The sequence below is a fragment of the Scophthalmus maximus genome, chromosome 4, assembly GCF_022379125.1.
Source record: "Scophthalmus maximus strain ysfricsl-2021 chromosome 4, ASM2237912v1, whole genome shotgun sequence".
NCBI classification, from domain to species: Eukaryota; Metazoa; Chordata; class Actinopteri; order Pleuronectiformes; family Scophthalmidae; genus Scophthalmus; species Scophthalmus maximus.
This window is the reverse complement of record NC_061518.1, coordinates 18,547,200-18,564,150: the sequence shown is the minus strand read 5'-3', so window position 1 is coordinate 18,564,150 and position 16,951 is coordinate 18,547,200. Positions and strand designations below refer to the sequence as shown.

The window sequence follows — 16,951 nt, the reverse complement described above, 5'->3', positions numbered from 1 at the left end:
CACACAGCATTACCTGCCTCAGTCCTGCTACTCAGCGGCCCCACCTGCCCCACTCCGCCATCTTAGGATTCCTTATGTTCAATTTTTCAATAAATTAACCTGTTTGAACGTTTGCTTCAAAAAATGCAAATGTACTGCAGTAATGGTGAATATTTAACCCTCAAAGTAAGTTCTTTATGCGATGTAACACTGGCTGAGTGGATGACTGTTTTACCGTTGATTACCGAGGATACCTCGTGGCTTTAAAAAAAAGTTTCTGTTGTCAAACACTGGGCAACAGGTAGAGCAATTGCAGGTTGTCGTGTTAAAAGAGATGAAAAGTAGTGACTGGACCTTAAACTGCCATAGGAGCATAACACTGGTCAGTCTGCACTGGGACCATCCTGAGCAAAGGCATATGTATCAGAGCAAGTGTCTGTTTGTGTGGAAAAGGGAATAAATGAAATGATATGTCACTACCCATAATGAGCCTCAGCTTTAATTTTTTTCCGCACTCTGGGAAAGGTGACACTACCTTGTCACCTGTGCCTGGCTTTTTCACATTGTCAAATGTTACGCTCTATGCAGGATTTGCTGTGCAAAGACATCATTATCCCCCACATTCATGAACATTGCAGATGAAACTTTGTTTTCCAAAACATTTTCTTATATAAAAAAAAATTAGTATGACTCATGTGTGGTGTTGACTAAGTGTATGTTTCTGTACTGGACTGTTCTATAGTGCCAGGAAATTACTGCAATTTGGTTCATATGATGCTTAATCAGCTGTAATACAGGTCAATGTGGCTGATTCCATCTTACTGTAGAAAGAATATAGAATAGTATAGAACAACAGAAGATGCTGCAGGAGCCTGCAGACTCTTCTGCACCACAAGGACCAACAAACCAGCTGTTTGCATTAAGTAACCTTTTCTCCACAGGGCCAATAAGATTCTGTTCCGAGTTCCATTTTAAGCGAGGAGCACACATCTCCCAGGGGTGCTTACCGAACAAACCTTACTTTATATCAAAACTAAACTAACGGCTCAAATCCCTTGCAGCGTGCTCCCAATACTGAGGTATTGTGTCCGACCTGGAGAAACTTTCTAATCCCAGCTGGGACAGGCTGGCCATACAGGGTGTCGCTGTGTATCAGGGTTGTTACAGGATAAAGTTTAAAAGGGAAGAAACGCATATGCAGCAAAATGTAGAGTGGCAGCGGCACCGCGGCTCCCTCTGCTGATTTAAGCCCTCTGTTTTACAAAAGCAAACTCAATCTCCCTCAGAATGTCATTATAGGGAAATCCATACGGCGAACGGGCAGGGGAGTCAGATCTGAATCTTATTACTGTCCAAGAGTGGCAGGCTGCGTCTATAGGACAGCTTCAGAAAGTGAGAGTATGAACTATGTCTTTGTGTGTGTGTGTGTGTGTGTGTGTGTGTGTGTGTGCGTGTGTGTGTGTGTGTGTGTGTGTGTGTGAGAACCACTGGTCTGTGGCAGACTTGACAAGAGAGCAGCAGGGCAGTGCTGGCAGGTGAAGCCAACGTGATATTCTGTGACTGGTCACAGTGAATGTGTTATCGCCAGACAGCCAGGCCATCTGAAAATAAAGGAGGCCATCTCTCCTTCACTTAACCCTCTCTCTCCTCCTCTGCCACCCACCCACCATGCTGTCTTTTATTCCACATCTGTTTCTCCTCTCCTCTTTTTTTCGATCTCCACCTCTACTTCCATCCGTCTTGTCCCTCTTTGTCCAAATCCCTGCTCCTCTAACTCCCTCTCTCTGCTTATTTCATCCACCTCTCTTTCCAAATCCTCTTTTATACCTCCCTCATTATTTGCAACTTCATTCCGTGTCTCCCTCGAGTCCTTCTCACCATGTGCTCGCCGTCCCTTCCCTCAGCCTTTGAAGGCCGACAGCAGGATGTTCCGCTACCAGGGTGTGTCTCTGTAAACACTCGTGGTTTCACACAACGAGCTGTGACAAAGAACGGGAACCAAAGGCAGCACGCACTCAACGACATGCTGCATTTTGGGTCACGTTATAGCTGAGAGGGTCAACTTTCAATTACAGTTCGCTGTGCAATGGGAAGGAGCCTGGAGATGCTTATGTCTTTGGCTGCTCAGGTGCGTACCCGTGTGTGAGTCAGTAACCAGGCATTGTGGATGCCTGCACATTTGTGAGAGAGTGTGTAGGAGAGATTCGGTCGTCGTCTTTGTGTGTGAGTAAGAGAGAGCAAGAGCAATGGAGAGAGGGGAGATGAAAGCCAGTGTGCATGTCCGTATTGTGCTCCTGCATGTGGATGCATATACAGGGTGAGGCAAATGAGTGTTTGTGTGTGTTTGTGAGTATGTTTGTGGTGGTGTGCGGTGTCTAACAGGATTACACTCTTCTGGGATTCCTCTGGAAGATTATGTGCTGTATGTCAGGATTTCAATCTGCCTGAGTAAAATACATCGGAACCATTAGTGGCCTGAGGGCAGCAGATTTCTGGTAATCGGAGATGAATTCCTGGTTACAAGAGTCCAGTTTCTTCACTTCACTATTTGAAGCTAAACCATTTGTTTGATTGGCACATTTTATGAAAAAAATGTCAAGTGGGTAACAATGTTTTTGATTGTTCTTTTAAATTAAAAATTATATTAAAGGTCTGCGGTTAAGTGTCAAATGTCACTCATCGTGCATGAAGCACGCCTAGCGGCTAGTACCGACTCCCACAAACAAAGCCAGGTGCAACGAGAGCGGAGGCCGACACTTCCTACATGCCCTGGAGGCGGTTGACCAATCACAACAGAGTGGGCCAGCTGGCCAATCAGAGCAGACTGGGCTAAAATAGAAATATAAAATTATGAACCTCAATATTCTTACATCACTAATGATGAGACAATCATAAGAATGCACACAACAACACGTCATGCAAGATGGTGCCAGATTGCAAAGCACAGAGATTCATGGACACAGACCACATGTACAGTGCCTGACAGCAGTTTACATGGAGCACGACATGTCAACAAGAAAAACATCAATACAGCAGGAAAAAGTTGCCTTGTGGCCATCGTTCACTTAAAACCCCAAAAACAAATGATGATGAAGAACGTGTTTTCCTACACCATCTCAGAAGCTCTCAACTCTGTGCACCACCTTTGTTTTGGTTGCAGTACAGTATGGATGGCTAAGTAGCTCACAATGATGGATGTGATCATAATGAAACATCTGACTATAATACAAAAACAAACAAAACATACATCTTTCCCATGAATAAAACCTATATCTACAAAGATGTTTCACATTATTTTGAAACAGTTCCCGTTGTTCAACAGTTTTTGACATTAGTAATAGCCAACATCAAATCAATCTGTAGACGCCATGGTCAATATATAGAGATGTGGAAGTACACCACCTAGTTTCCAAGGTGTCCAATACCCGCAATCCATGAGCTACTGTGGCAGGCGGACACTGTATTCACACGACAGGCTCTATTTATTGAACCACAAGGAGCTCTATTTCTTCAGATGTCAATGGTCGTGCTTAACACCACAGGCTGGTTATTGATATTTATGTGTCCGACTACACCACTGGTTTAAAGCTGCCAAAGTACTCAGGGAATTAAATAAAAAAACAAATTAAAAAAAACAATTCCAAACACATTCTTCCATCTACAAGTTGTAAAACAAGTCAAGGAGGAAGCCCCCACATTTCTTTTAGAGGTTGGTGCAGTCCTATTTTTTTGATAAAATTGAATTAAGTCTTTTTGATTCCTTTGAGTAACTTTGCATTACATGACATTTGTCTGTCTCTGATTATAGGCATCCATCTATAATATCGGCCTTTCCTAAACATACATCCCACAAATGACTTCATTCTCACAGCTTAAAACCACAAAGACTTCAAAGCCATGTAAATTATGCATACTGTATACTTTATGTTGTTAATACGAGTGTAGCACATGTGACATTATCAAATGTCATTCCTGGTGACATCATTACATCTACATGTATAATGTAACAGCGACAAACATTTGGCATTGGCGGCGAATGGATTGCTGCTCCGCACCAGATGTGGAGAGTACACAGTGTACTGTAAACAGAGTTGAATCAACCTGGAGGCCTCTATCAAATCATCCAGATAAGCAGGTGACTTGAATGTCAACACTACCGTCAGAAGAGTAAACTAAACAACAACCTGCGTTTCCACAGAAAAGGAAAATTGCCTTTGCAATGAGTGAAACAGAAATTCCAATGAGAATGCAGCCCCTATAGACAATATTTCTTAGGACAGAAAACTGTGAAAAGATCCTTGTTTGGAGGTGACAGATGTCTCACCGACAAATCAACCGACCACTGTTGATCCTTTCAGGGTTGCAGGGGGGCTGGGAACAATCCCAGCTGACATTGGGCGAGAGGCGGGGCACACCACTGACAGGTCACCAGCCCATCACTGAGCTGACATACAGGGACAAACGACCATCCACACTCGCATTCACATCTAGAGGCAATTGGGGCCTCCAATGACATGTCTTTGTAGCCACTGCACCGCTTTGCCAACACACACACAGACAAACGAGAACATGCCTCCTGTAAACATCCAGAAAGTTCATACGTACCCGATATTTAGACAGATCGATCCTCAATGAGTTATGCAGCTGATCCAGTAATTTGACAAACTTCTCCCTCTGCCAGGAAAAGAATTTCATAAATCAACTCAACGTCATCACATCTTAAACATTTATAACAGTGATTAATTTTTACTTCCTGGAACAAAATCTTGTGATACGGCCAAACTGCCAGAGTCGGCTCCCTGCCTGGAAATATTATTTGATGCCTCATAACATTAGCTTATTAAAAGTTCAATTTGAAACTGCGGGGAACCTCTGAGGTTTTAACAGGATATAAGGGAGCAATAAATGTTATTCATCTTAAACCTGACACCATAGATAACCCACATTTTCCATTTAGCATTGTCTGCAGATGTCAGACAACAAGACGAGATTAGGAAAACTTACTCCAAAGTTAGAGGCAGCAAATCGGTCAGAGGCGGAGGCAGTGGTTGTGGTGGTGGTGGTGGTGTGGGCGAAGTAGGCATTGATGTTAGCAAGCAGGTTGCTCATCACTGCTGGCACACCAGGACACATGTACTTGGCTGACAGACATGAGAAATGCCTGCAAAGGAAAAATAAACAGCTATTACTCCATACAGCATTTAAGGGGCAGTGATGTAGCCATTTTGGTGCAACATCATTTATTCACCAAGGATCCATGTAGACGAACATTTAACAAACAGGGACAATGTGAGACTCAGCACCAACTAGACAGTTGAAATAGAGAAATAAAATGATCAAGCAATTAATATGCCCTAAAAAAAGTCCCAAAATCCACAAGTTAACCAGTGCTGATGAAGAATATATGTATAAAAAATGTCTTAGAAAACTTCGCCTTCAGCAACTCAAAAAAAGCCCATACCATATCCATATTTCCACTGCAAAACAAAAAGTGAGCAGCATTTCTTTTCTACAGTATCTTCACCTTCTGACTGCTGAGGAGAGAGAGAATTTTTAATGTTCCACACAATTACTCCTGGTGCATAAGACATTCACTGACCTGTTCATGAAGTAAAAAAAAGTGTCTTCAGTGACTATCTACAGAAAACGACGTCATAAATCAAAGCTGTACAACCTGTGCTGTTAATGACACAAGGCTGCGAAGTACTAATGGAGGCAAAGTAGGTAGGTCTGATAGTAAATCCAGGGTTCCTCTGGAGGCAGAGAAATAAACATATATCCGAAAGAGCAGAAGAGATGAATAAGAATTTTACTGTATACCATTAAACTTAGTTGTTTTGAATTTCCCACGGTATGTCTTTTCCACTGAGGTGAGTCCACAAACTATTGTCTTTCTCAGAGGAGGAATTATTATAATCATTTTAGTGTTGCAAACTTGTCTTCCTTTGTCCTTTTCTCCAGCACATGCAGCACTTGTAACTCCCTGAACTTTAAACGACACACAACCAGAGAGTCACGTGCACTGCCGTGCACTTCAGATTACACATGATCTCTCTCTTTTGCTCAATTTCCATTTCAAATTGGCACGTATGTCAGATTGACAATATTGGTAAAGCATTGAGGACAATAATAATGATGTCAGAGAAAAAAGGAAAATTTAAATAAATAAGGGGCAAGAAGTAGAACGGAGAAGAACATGTCAGATGAAAGTAAACTTTCTCTCTTACTCCCCACACACACACACACAAACACACACACACCTGCACCAGCACCGCGCCGGTAAATAAGTGCCGGTGCCTGAGAGGCCTGGTTCGAGCAGGGATCGCTGCCTGAGTGAAGAGCATATGCTTATCTTAACACTTCATACTGCTGCTTCACATAATACTCCTACATTATAATTCACTGGTACCTACAGTATATATATAGTGAACATGAAGATAGGCTGCAAGCTCCATCCTCATTCATACAGCACATGAAGGGTTGTCTTATTCTTGATAGTACGCCGCATGTGAAAATGTATATCGGCAATAATCGGTGTTTACAGGAATATGTGTAAACTCGCTGATCTTATTTCGCCTGCGTTTACAGGGGCTTCCTTCTCGACCGAGTGCCTTTTGAGTGGCTGTGGTCATGCCATTGGCTGAGGCTGTTGCTCTTTGAAAAAGAATTGTCATGAACAGTTTCAATTATCAGACTCCTTTTTCCAAAGAAGCTCCTAGTGGCAAATCTTGTGATAAACCCGAGCTACTGTCCACAAAGGAGAGTTGCCGGTGCTGTGCTGAGAGAGCGAGTCAAACCTCAATCTGTGTCTACTCTGTCAGTGGCGGAGCAGCAGTTTGCTACCCAGAGAGAGGAGAAACAAAAGCTGCTTTCACACATGCACTGCAAACCGGAGCTATTCAAGACATTGCCTGGAGGAGGTGTGTGTGTGTGTGTGTGTGAATGCAAATGGCCAAATCAGTTGAACCAGACATTAAACAGACTTTACCCTGTCTGTGCAATGTCTGAGGGAAACCGATGTGCAAACAGATGACGGGCTTAAGGTGTCCGACTCTCGACGGAAAACAAATACGATGACATCATGAATGTGTTCATTTTTGTGTTGCGGTTCAGAATTTTGCTTTCGTCTACATCCTCAATTTCACACACTGACCTGAGAGCTTAAAGTGAGAAAAAGTAGGCTGGGCTCCAAAAATACAGAATTCATTTGATGATCATTCTTTAACATACGGAAACATAGATTTCACTATAATTTACTTAGCCAACTGTTTCCTTTAGCCTACCAACCACACGATTTCATCTCAAAAGAAATGAAGAAGCACATTTCAATGATTAACTCAACTTCAATTTAAGATGCAATCGACAGAAATTAGTGGCAGTATAATATAAACTGGTATTCATCTTCAGATGTATGTAATCGACATGTTGTTCCGTGTGTATTTGTGGATAGTGCAGGTGACCATGTGTACAAAGAGTTTGAAACCAACAAATCTGGCTCAGTGACTCATTGCCTCATGTGGAGTAATGATTACAGACTTACTCTCCTTCTCAAGTGCACAGCCATACACACACGCGGGCGCACGCACACACACACACAGATAGGCACACAAATATGCTCTCGTCTGGAGGCCTATTTAATTACTTTGCTTTCAGCCTCCAAATTACCCAGGAGCACTTGGGGTTAGGCGAGCAAAGGGAGTGATGCAAAGAGAGTGATGTTGGCATCCGCTAAATTCCCAGAGCGCTTTTAGAGCTGGATCTCCCGAGCCAGTTTTCAAGAGGGCGTCATTTCTTCTCCTATCGTCACCCTGCCTTGGTTTTTAACAGCGGACGAGACATAACTATACAGGCGCACACTTCCATATAATTTCACGGTTTCGGACAGCTGTGAGAATTGTGAAAAAGATGAAGGGAAAGTGGGCGGGGGGGGGGGGGCGAGGTTGGTGGGGGTGGCGATAGAGTGTAGATAAAGAACCATGAGGGAGGGATGTGATGCGGGTTGATGGGGGGGCGCAGCTGCTGTGATTTATGCAGCCATCATGTAAGGAGTGACTGGGAGTTAGGGTTCTATGATGGAGAAAACAGGAAGGTAAAGCCTTTTTGATAAATTTCTGGTGAAGCATAATAAGCGCAGATATGAGAAACGCCAAGCTTTAATAAAAGTATAGGTCCTGAAGCATTAACTCCGCCTGAGAAAGCTGGTAACAAGGCGACTTACTGCTTCACCTGTCCGTACTTAAATAACCACGCAGCCCTCCACATGCTGCAATACGGCGTCACACAGAAACGACAGCCTGTCACCTTGCAACTCCGTATGTCAGCAACACTTATGCTATCCTTGTGGTAGCAGTTGCACTCCTTTCCAATGTGGACACAGTAACAATTTGGGATGTTTAAGGATCCTTGAAACAGCTTTGTGGCAGCTCAGCAGAAACCCGATGACACGTTTGCCCCGCAGGGCCGGTAGGACAACAGATGAAAAAGCTGCTGCGGGATTTAAGTGGCTGAATCGAGTTCAGTGGAACCAAATGAAAAGATAAGAGGGATCTAAAAATCAGAAACAGGTTACGCTTAACTGACAAGTAACCTGCAAGTAACAACCCGCTGAAGAAACTATTACTTCACAACATTAAAAAAAAAGGTTTCAACCAAATGATGCTGTGATCATGGCAGCTTAATATTTTTGTAAAGTGTCGCTTAATCTCAGGAATACATGTGGCCAGATTTTCAAACATGAAAGCACAAACGTGAATTGCACTTTTTTCATTCAATTTGCCAAAACAGTCCGTGTGTAACTACTGTGTGATTTACTGTGGCAGCAGGTAATTACACGGGCAGCTACTGTGGCTGTCCAACAAGCGCATACTGCCGAGGGCACAGAGCTGAAAAGGGGCACTTTGGTGATGCCACCTGAGAAATTTTCGAAACAGCAGCTCAGACTGAAATCACAAAGTTGTGATGCTGAGAGAGATACCCATTAAAGGTGGACAAAGTGATTGTAATCCAATACAGTGTTTGTCAAATTCCCAGAATATCTCCTCACGGCCTGCTGGCTGTTCGTTGTGTGCGCGTGCTGAGAAATAAAATCTGGTTTTCGTTCACAGCCCTGGCTCTGTATTTGGGAAACAAAGAAAGCTGTTCTACCCACACAGCACGACACTATTCCAGCCAATCAGTAACAGGGGCGTTCGCACTAGTTTAGTTCGCGTTTGCGTTCGGGCAGACGGTTCCATCTTGGCAATGCCCGTGCAGTAATGGGGCTGCAGCTTCTGAAGGAGCACCGAAGGGAGGGGTGTACTTGTTCTGCTGTTGAGTTCAAATATGAGCAGATTTCTCCAGCCATTGTCCAGAATCGCTAACCCTACATGTACTGTAACTTATTATTTGTTAAAGATTATTTATATCTGAATTAATGAAATGCGATAGGAGTCTTAAGCAAACGATGAACAAGAGATAAGGGGTGTTAAACAAAGCTGCCATCTGTGTCTAATGCATCTGTTACTGACCAGAGGAAATAGAGCAGAGGGAGGGTTTGTGTTTGAATAGTATACATCAAAACTGAGTTCACCCCTGTGTAATATCACTTAAAAGTCAATTGATTCAAAACTGAGTCATTTTAGAATAACTGTATTGCTATTTAGTTATTTTAGGTATTTGATCTTGTGTTATTTGATCAGGTTAGAAAATTCAGGTCCCAAAGTACAGACCCAATGCAATGAGAGCGAGTGCACTTTCATGCAAGACTGATTGCATGAAACAAAGCACAGCTCTCTTTGTTTCCGCCTGGTTTTTGTCTAATGCAGCAGGTGGGGAAATGCCTGAACAAGCAAGGAACCAGAATGTGAGACTTCATAGAGAAAGGAGAAAGAACAAGACCACTGGCACACTACGGAGCATGAGTCGGAATTCAAGTCGCAGCAGCGGTTCAGTTGTATCCGAGGAGAAAAACCATTACTAACAAATCTTCAGCATTAAACTTTGGCAACGGACATGAAAGAAGGCCTGATGAACACTGGCAGGAGCTTCTTTGGTCAGATGAGGAGTGGGTGTAGTGACGTGGGAGGGATGCTAATATGCGGCTGCATGAGTTATAGTTTTTATATGCAAATATTAAATGAAGAGGTGGCTCCCAAATCTTGAGAAGCTTGACGGGAAGAGGACTACTCCAGCACGACAACGATCACAAACACACAACAAAAACCACACGCGGCTGGTTAAGGAGTGGAATCCAATCGAAGACATCTGGAGGATTTTAAAGTGGAAGGCAGAGGAACAAAATCCCTCCAGCAAAGAGCGGCTGAATTGAATTGTGTGTGAAGAATAACTGAAGACAAGTTTTATCCACGCCAAGGCAGACGGAATGCAGTCTCACCATGACGGGTGCACTGCCTTTTGTTGATGTTGACTATATGTCATTATTGTTTATTAATCAATTCCATTATAAACTAACGTTTATAATCAAAGTGTATTAGTCAAAACATTTTTAACATTGTAGTTGGTTTAAACTTCTTGAGCTCTTGCTACAATTGTACAACGTGGACAGGACCCGCAGTTACCTAACAAGTTGGTGATGTAGTAGAAGTTTCGAATGCAGTTTGCTGAGTGTAATGTAGTTTTGTTGAATAATGTATGACTGGAGATGTCCACAGTGAAAGGTTCTGAATTCTGAGTAAGTTGGCATAAAATGACTTATTTGGGAAAAACTGTGTCTGAAATAAGGTGCATAGGACTTAGCGAATGTGAGGCCAATGTCTGACACGAAAAAGCCACAGTGGCCACTAGTGCACTGGAAGACGGATACTGTATATGTAACTGTTAGATGGTGATGATGCAGGCGTCTGCAGGGGTAACCAACACATCAACCCTGCACATTCTAACACTGCATGACCTTGATCAATATTCAATGATTCCAGTGTGACAGACGGTGTATCTTTGCTTGTGCCTACTGTAAGTGTGTGTGTGTGTGTGTGTGTGTGTGTGTGTGTTTGTGTGTGTGTGTGTGTTTTTGTGAGGGGAAACCAGGGGAAAAGGGAGACAGAGACATTTGTATGTGGACGGGGTCACAGAGGATCAGGGAGACAGAGCGAGAGAGAGAGATGAGACTGTTTTTGTATCCATGATCAATGTGACCAAGGCAGGTTGGGAGTTTTTTCCAGGGGATCAGCTGTTAATCAATGAAACTTAGGAGCTTGATAGTTCTCCAAGCTCTGATTCTGCTGAGGAGACATCTTTACAACTCCTCTTCTCCTCCTGCGCCCCCTTCTCTCATCTAAGTCTCTCCTCCACTCCGCCGAATGAGGCAGTGACAGATTGGTGAGGTAAAAGGCCATAGATCAGGGTGGTACTAACGTCATAGCCTGATAGATGGACTCCACTCCGTATCTCATGGCGAACTCGTCCACTATCTCCTGAGACACGTCGTCATAGTAGACCTTCCACGCCTCGTCCCCTTTCACCTGCGGGATCTTCACCACCCCGCTGCTCTTCACCTCAGTCAGGTAGTGGAACAGGTTCTGTGAGTGGCACAAGAGATAAGACAACAAAGGTCACGGTGACGGAGCACAGTGTCATGCAAAAGAGTAAATTCCTGGTATGACGCATGACAGCCACTGAAGTCGCGAATCCCATCTGTTATTTGCGGTGGAGTAACTTTCATCTGGTTAGTTTGCTTTCTTGTGCAATCACTGCAATTTAGGATTTGTTTTCATGACGGCTAGAGTTAAGTGAGAACAAATTTTCATTCCGACGGTTACCTCATGTAAACAGGTGTACTGGCCGTGAGGGGGAACCACATTCTCCTCCCCTTTCATCTCCACGCTGATCTTGAGCCGAATGGCACCGGATACAGCAGACTTGTCTGTCCTCTTATCTGTAACACAGCCAAGGCGAATTAGTTCACAACTGGAAAAGAGACTGAAAAACAATCATCAGTTTTAAACCACATCCTCTAAATAGTGATATAATGCTAGTTACATTTTCATAAATTCATAAACTCTACAAGTCCTTTTTCAATACATATGTGAGCATCTCACATGATCTTTGCCCTGAACGATGTAGCTTAGTTATTACTACTACTATTACTAGACTAGATTTATAGTTATTTCTCTGCAAAGCTTTCTAAATTTTGTGTACAGTTCAAAATGTTCTCATGATAGCAGTTAGTGCAACCAGCTAATTTTAGATAGTATCAAGGTTTTACAACATTCAGTAAAAAGAACACAGGCTCAAGCACGAACCCATTCAGTGACACAATGTGCAGTTCAATTAACAATATCATTGTCCACCTCAATAGGAATCTGTCCTTGACCTCAGCACGACACATCAAACACTAAAAGATTAAAGCTAACTAAACTATCGAACATTAATGGCATGACATCATGCCCGCAGACTACAGCAATGACACACTGTATCTCTGCACGCAGCCATGCAGTCGCTCAGAGTACAAGAAAAAACACTTGCATGAACAATATCACCGGCTGTGCTTGGTTGTAGATGTGGTGAAATGGAGATTATTCTCTGCAAGCACATGTTAACACACGTGTACAGTATATATACACATGCAGTCACGAAGACACACAAATGCAGGTAGAGACACTGCTAACAGATCCTAGAGCTAATGACTTCGCAGCTGCACCCCCACCCCCCTCGCTCTCATATACAAATCAACTCTTCTGTGTCAAATGTGTGAAATATTCCTCGACAGTCCGTGGGTCAAGAGTCAGACAAGTGAAAAACACTAACGTGACAAAGCCACAGCGCTGTAAGTGAATTGAAGAGGAGATGAAGAGGCGTAGAGAGGAGAGCAGCTGGAGGGGTGACAACCACACCAGCAAGGGCCTGTTTAGACATTCATTTTGGACATTTAAAAAGGCGCAGGGCGGCAGCAGTGGGCAGGGGTCACTATAAGCGCAAATTGCTTCCTTTTAACTAGAGAGACAAACAATGACAGCACCCGCCAGTCATAATACTTCAACAGAAGTGGGAGCTCCCATTACGCTGCCATTCAACTTCAGGCTGCATAATGAAACGGGTGAGGTACGAGAGTGGAAACCGTGAAAGACTCAGTAACCAAACTCAAACGCAGGTCTCTGTGTGAAGAGTGTGGACCACAGTTTATATGACCGGGCACGTATCATCATATCCTGTCAGTGGAGGCGAAGGGTCGGATAATGTGAGGGTGTACAGAAAATGTTCATGAAGCTCAATAGTTCACACGAGACCGTCCTCCACCAAAAAACGACCAAATCAATTGGCTTATTACGACCTTTGTGGTCAAAGGTAGACAACTGTAGACCTGGTAAGTCCGCAGAGTTTATATTTCAATGGATTTAGTTATATTCTGTAAAGTAATTGTGCTGATTCTCTGCAATGTAACCACAACCATCGCCCTTACCTTTACAGGCTTATCAACCATGCGTTGGTTGAGCAAAAAGAACCCCACAATGCTCTGAGCGAAAAGTATTTGTGGCTTACTTCCTGTGACCGGGAGATGCTCTAATTTAGGAAACGGTCGATTTGGTATTAGAGCGCATGAAACACATACGGCATGATTCGTGGCATGAGTTGGAGGACTTGTTGGTACACACAGTGTTTTTGTATATTTTATTTTCAATGACCTTAATGAGTCTGGACCAAATTTTTTTTTCATTATAATTATTATTATTATCATGGTATAGAAACATTACTGTTTTTTAAACAAGACCAAACCCACTTCACGCTGATTTTACAGGCATTATTATCAAAGCATTTCAAACCAATAGCGCTGACAATAACAAATGGGTCTTATTTCAAAAGCTTATTTCTTTTGCCATGTGAGTCATAATTGTATCTAAACAACTGCTATAATAACTGCCTAACACTGGGCTCAAAGGGGTAACATACCTAGATTGTACCAGACATCCATCTCTCCACTGAGAGTGCGAACCTCAATGATGGTCTGGCCCAGGAAATCATCCGACTCTCGCTTAAAGTGCTGCTTCACCCGTGATTTGATGTCATCGTCTTCGTCCCACACGCGCACCTTGATGCGGTCAGTGGCGTTGTGACATTCGCTGCAAGTTGAGAGATGATTATGCCAGGTCAAAACAATCACAGCAACGGGAACACAACACAAACAGCAGCAGCACATTCGCTGACAGCTCATCGAGTCAGTGGAGCGCACGCACAGCTCGAGCATAAATATAAGGTCAGACACACATATCCCGACCCCTATTTTAAGTAACATATGGAGAATAGTTTGTGCCTGGATTCAAATGAGAGAACGTGTGTACTGTGTGCGCACGTGGCAGGGAATGAGTGAGTGTGCATGTCGAGAATGTGATTGTGGTGGAGGGCTCGCTTCCTGGGAGGAAGACATTGCATGACCTTTACTGTGCATCTTTGCATTTTTATTCTTCCCCCAATGTACGTCAAGATTATCAGGAGAGGGATTTCTTGTTTGTGGAAGCTTAATATCTCTCCGGTCCTCCTTACATTAGTGCAGCTGGGACACATTTACCATGAAACTGCTTAATAGAACAGAGGTGGCCTAAGCATTTAGCTTCAGATGGGGTCAGACTGCTCGGCCCCAGAATTAAAACCAACAGATTACATTTTGTTCTAATGACATCTTGGGTGCGACAGCCAGAGAAACAGTATCTGCAGTAAAAAAAAAATGTTTCTAACTAATCCCTTTCCTGGGTAAGTACTGGCTGCTGCAGCTGCACTAGTCTTGGGCTTTGCTCTGCGCCAAGCACACAGTAATGTATTGCTCTATTAATCTACATCCCTGTAGTAATGGGAAAAAGTTTTATTATAGCCACCGCTGGAGTCTCGTTACAGGTGTGGAGCCTTGTCTGTAGCTTGAATAGGAGACACACACATATAAATACGGAAAATCTCAGTTTCTCAATCACGTTTCATGAGTTTTCTCAAACTATAAAGAAAATTGTATTAACAACAATTGAAACATGACTTTAGGATGGAATCATACACTTTACTGTGTGTAATTTAAAAAAAATTATATATATGGTTTCTCACATGGATAAGAGATGGAAAACTCAATGCTTGCACGAATAAAGAAAAAAATGCCATTAAGCTGATCTCTCTGTGGTTGAAGTAAACATGACAAACCCTTACCGATCCATTCCCAATTTATAGAGAGAAGATAACAGTTTAAAAGAAAACAAAAAAGAGACTCAATACATACATAATGCAAAGGCTCTGCTAATGCACAGTGGGTTGGGGCCAGACTTGGGTTTGAGAAGGGCTGAACATCCCACAAGTTTGGTACACCTTTCCTCTAACAACTTGAATAAACCTTATGCAGACATATCCATCTGGTGCTCAACTTGTAGCAGAAGATCAGCTTGGAACCAGTAGCACACACTGTTCTGCACCCAGGTCTGGTTTTGGTTCTACTGTTGATAAAAGAAAACGAAGTTTTCCTTTTCAGCCTGGTTCTTTGTTCAAATAAAAACAACAGCAAGCGTTGTACAGGGTTCTCAAAGGCTCCAATTTACCACATTTTGTAATTATTTGGGGGTCAAGTAAATATAAGTAAGTATTTTCCTAGAAACTTGGTAACAATCAACCAACCAACCTACTATTCATAAGTGCCCAACAGTTTTATTTCCTGCTTTTTGGGGAAAAAATAAGAGCATTAAAAACATTAGGAAGCGAGGGAACCAGAAGACTGGATGGAATAAACCGTGCATGCTTATAGACCAAGGAGAATAACATGTGCTTAAAAAAAGGGACAGAAACCCATCCAACATAATGGAAAAATCATGAGACACGAGTGATGCCTCAAAAACACTTCAGTACTAAATAAAAAATGTTTGTTGTTGAAGCAATAGGTCTAAAACCTGTGTTATCCAAACTGATGGATGCCATCGTAAAGCTGCATTTAGCTGGATCTCCAAAATCTCTGCAGTGCAGCTGGTGAGTAACTGAAGTAGCTTCCCCAGCTATTAAAAAAAAAGAAAGAAACTAAATCGTCTGAATGTATTTACTAAAGCCTTTTACATTTCCATGGAATAGATCAATCTTAATCTTTGCAGGGACAATCTGGCCGGATAAAGAGTTAAAAACTGAATAAAGAGCACTCACAAGTAGAACTTCTCATCCCAGACTGGATTGAGGTTGCCGAAGATGGTCTTCGTCCTGCGTTTGGTCTTGCCCACCTGGACGGTTACGTACGGGTCGCTGGAGCCGGTTTTATCCTTGGCCTGTAAACCCTGTGCACTCATGACTGGGGACAAGACAGGAGAGAGACGAGTCACAAAAGCACCACAGGCAACACATCTGACAAGCTCAAGGGCATTTTATTTCATATATGCATATAAATCGTTCCAAACATAACACTTGATTTTTTTAGGGCTGGTGGGTGAGGTTTTAAAAGGAGTCTTTAAATCCCAGTCAATAATCTACCTCTATAGTTTTATTTTAGTCTTTCCTAGTTTCTTGCTTGCATTGTATCTATTTGATTCTTCGGTTCGATTTTAAACTCACGGCCCTGTCATTGCCTCCACTGCCTACAAAACATTGCCTACTTGCTAAGAGCGGAGGCAACAAAGCAGCTCTTTGGTTAATGACAACCGCCGTTATTCATCTTTTTTGTGTATGCTCAGTTTATCTATGATTTATCTCTTCCTGAGTCCAGGCTATAGGTTGGAGTCCACCCCCGTGTTAAGTGCCCACTGCTTCAAAATGTCCACACTGAGCTAAGAATTGTCTTCAAGGAAAGGTCGGTGATTCAGAATCTTCCACCCAGAGAGGGGTAAGGTGCAGAGGAGGAGAGACAGTAGTATTTCACAGCGCCACAAAAGGGAAAAAGGACACTGGAGCATTAAATATGCATAAGTGACAGTCTGAATAATTCAGGGTACATATATATTCCTCAGCTCAATGCTGACAGGAGTTGGTGGGCAGGATGTAGAGGTTTCAAGAGCCATGGCCTGCTTGCTCCAGGAGTACTAAAAAACAAATCCCT

At 42.8% G+C, this 16,951-nt stretch overlaps 1 protein-coding gene across 3 annotated transcripts in view; it reads right to left on the bottom strand.

Annotated features, from left to right (window-relative positions):
• Nucleotides 1-16,951, bottom strand: part of LOC118302749 (protein unc-13 homolog C) — a 96,311-nt gene that overhangs the window by 49,795 nt on the left and 29,565 nt on the right. For all 3 annotated transcript variants that reach the window (XM_035629165.2, XM_047331707.1, XM_035629168.2), the window contains 6 exons: nt 16,069-16,210; nt 13,861-14,030; nt 11,733-11,848; nt 11,329-11,492; nt 4,984-5,140; nt 4,585-4,653 (listed from right to left, as the gene is read on the bottom strand). In XM_035629165.2, the coding sequence (XP_035485058.1) occupies nt 4,585-4,653; nt 4,984-5,140; nt 11,329-11,492; nt 11,733-11,848; nt 13,861-14,030; nt 16,069-16,210 (818 nt within the window). The remainder of the gene's footprint in view (nt 1-4,584; nt 4,654-4,983; nt 5,141-11,328; nt 11,493-11,732; nt 11,849-13,860; nt 14,031-16,068; nt 16,211-16,951) is intronic.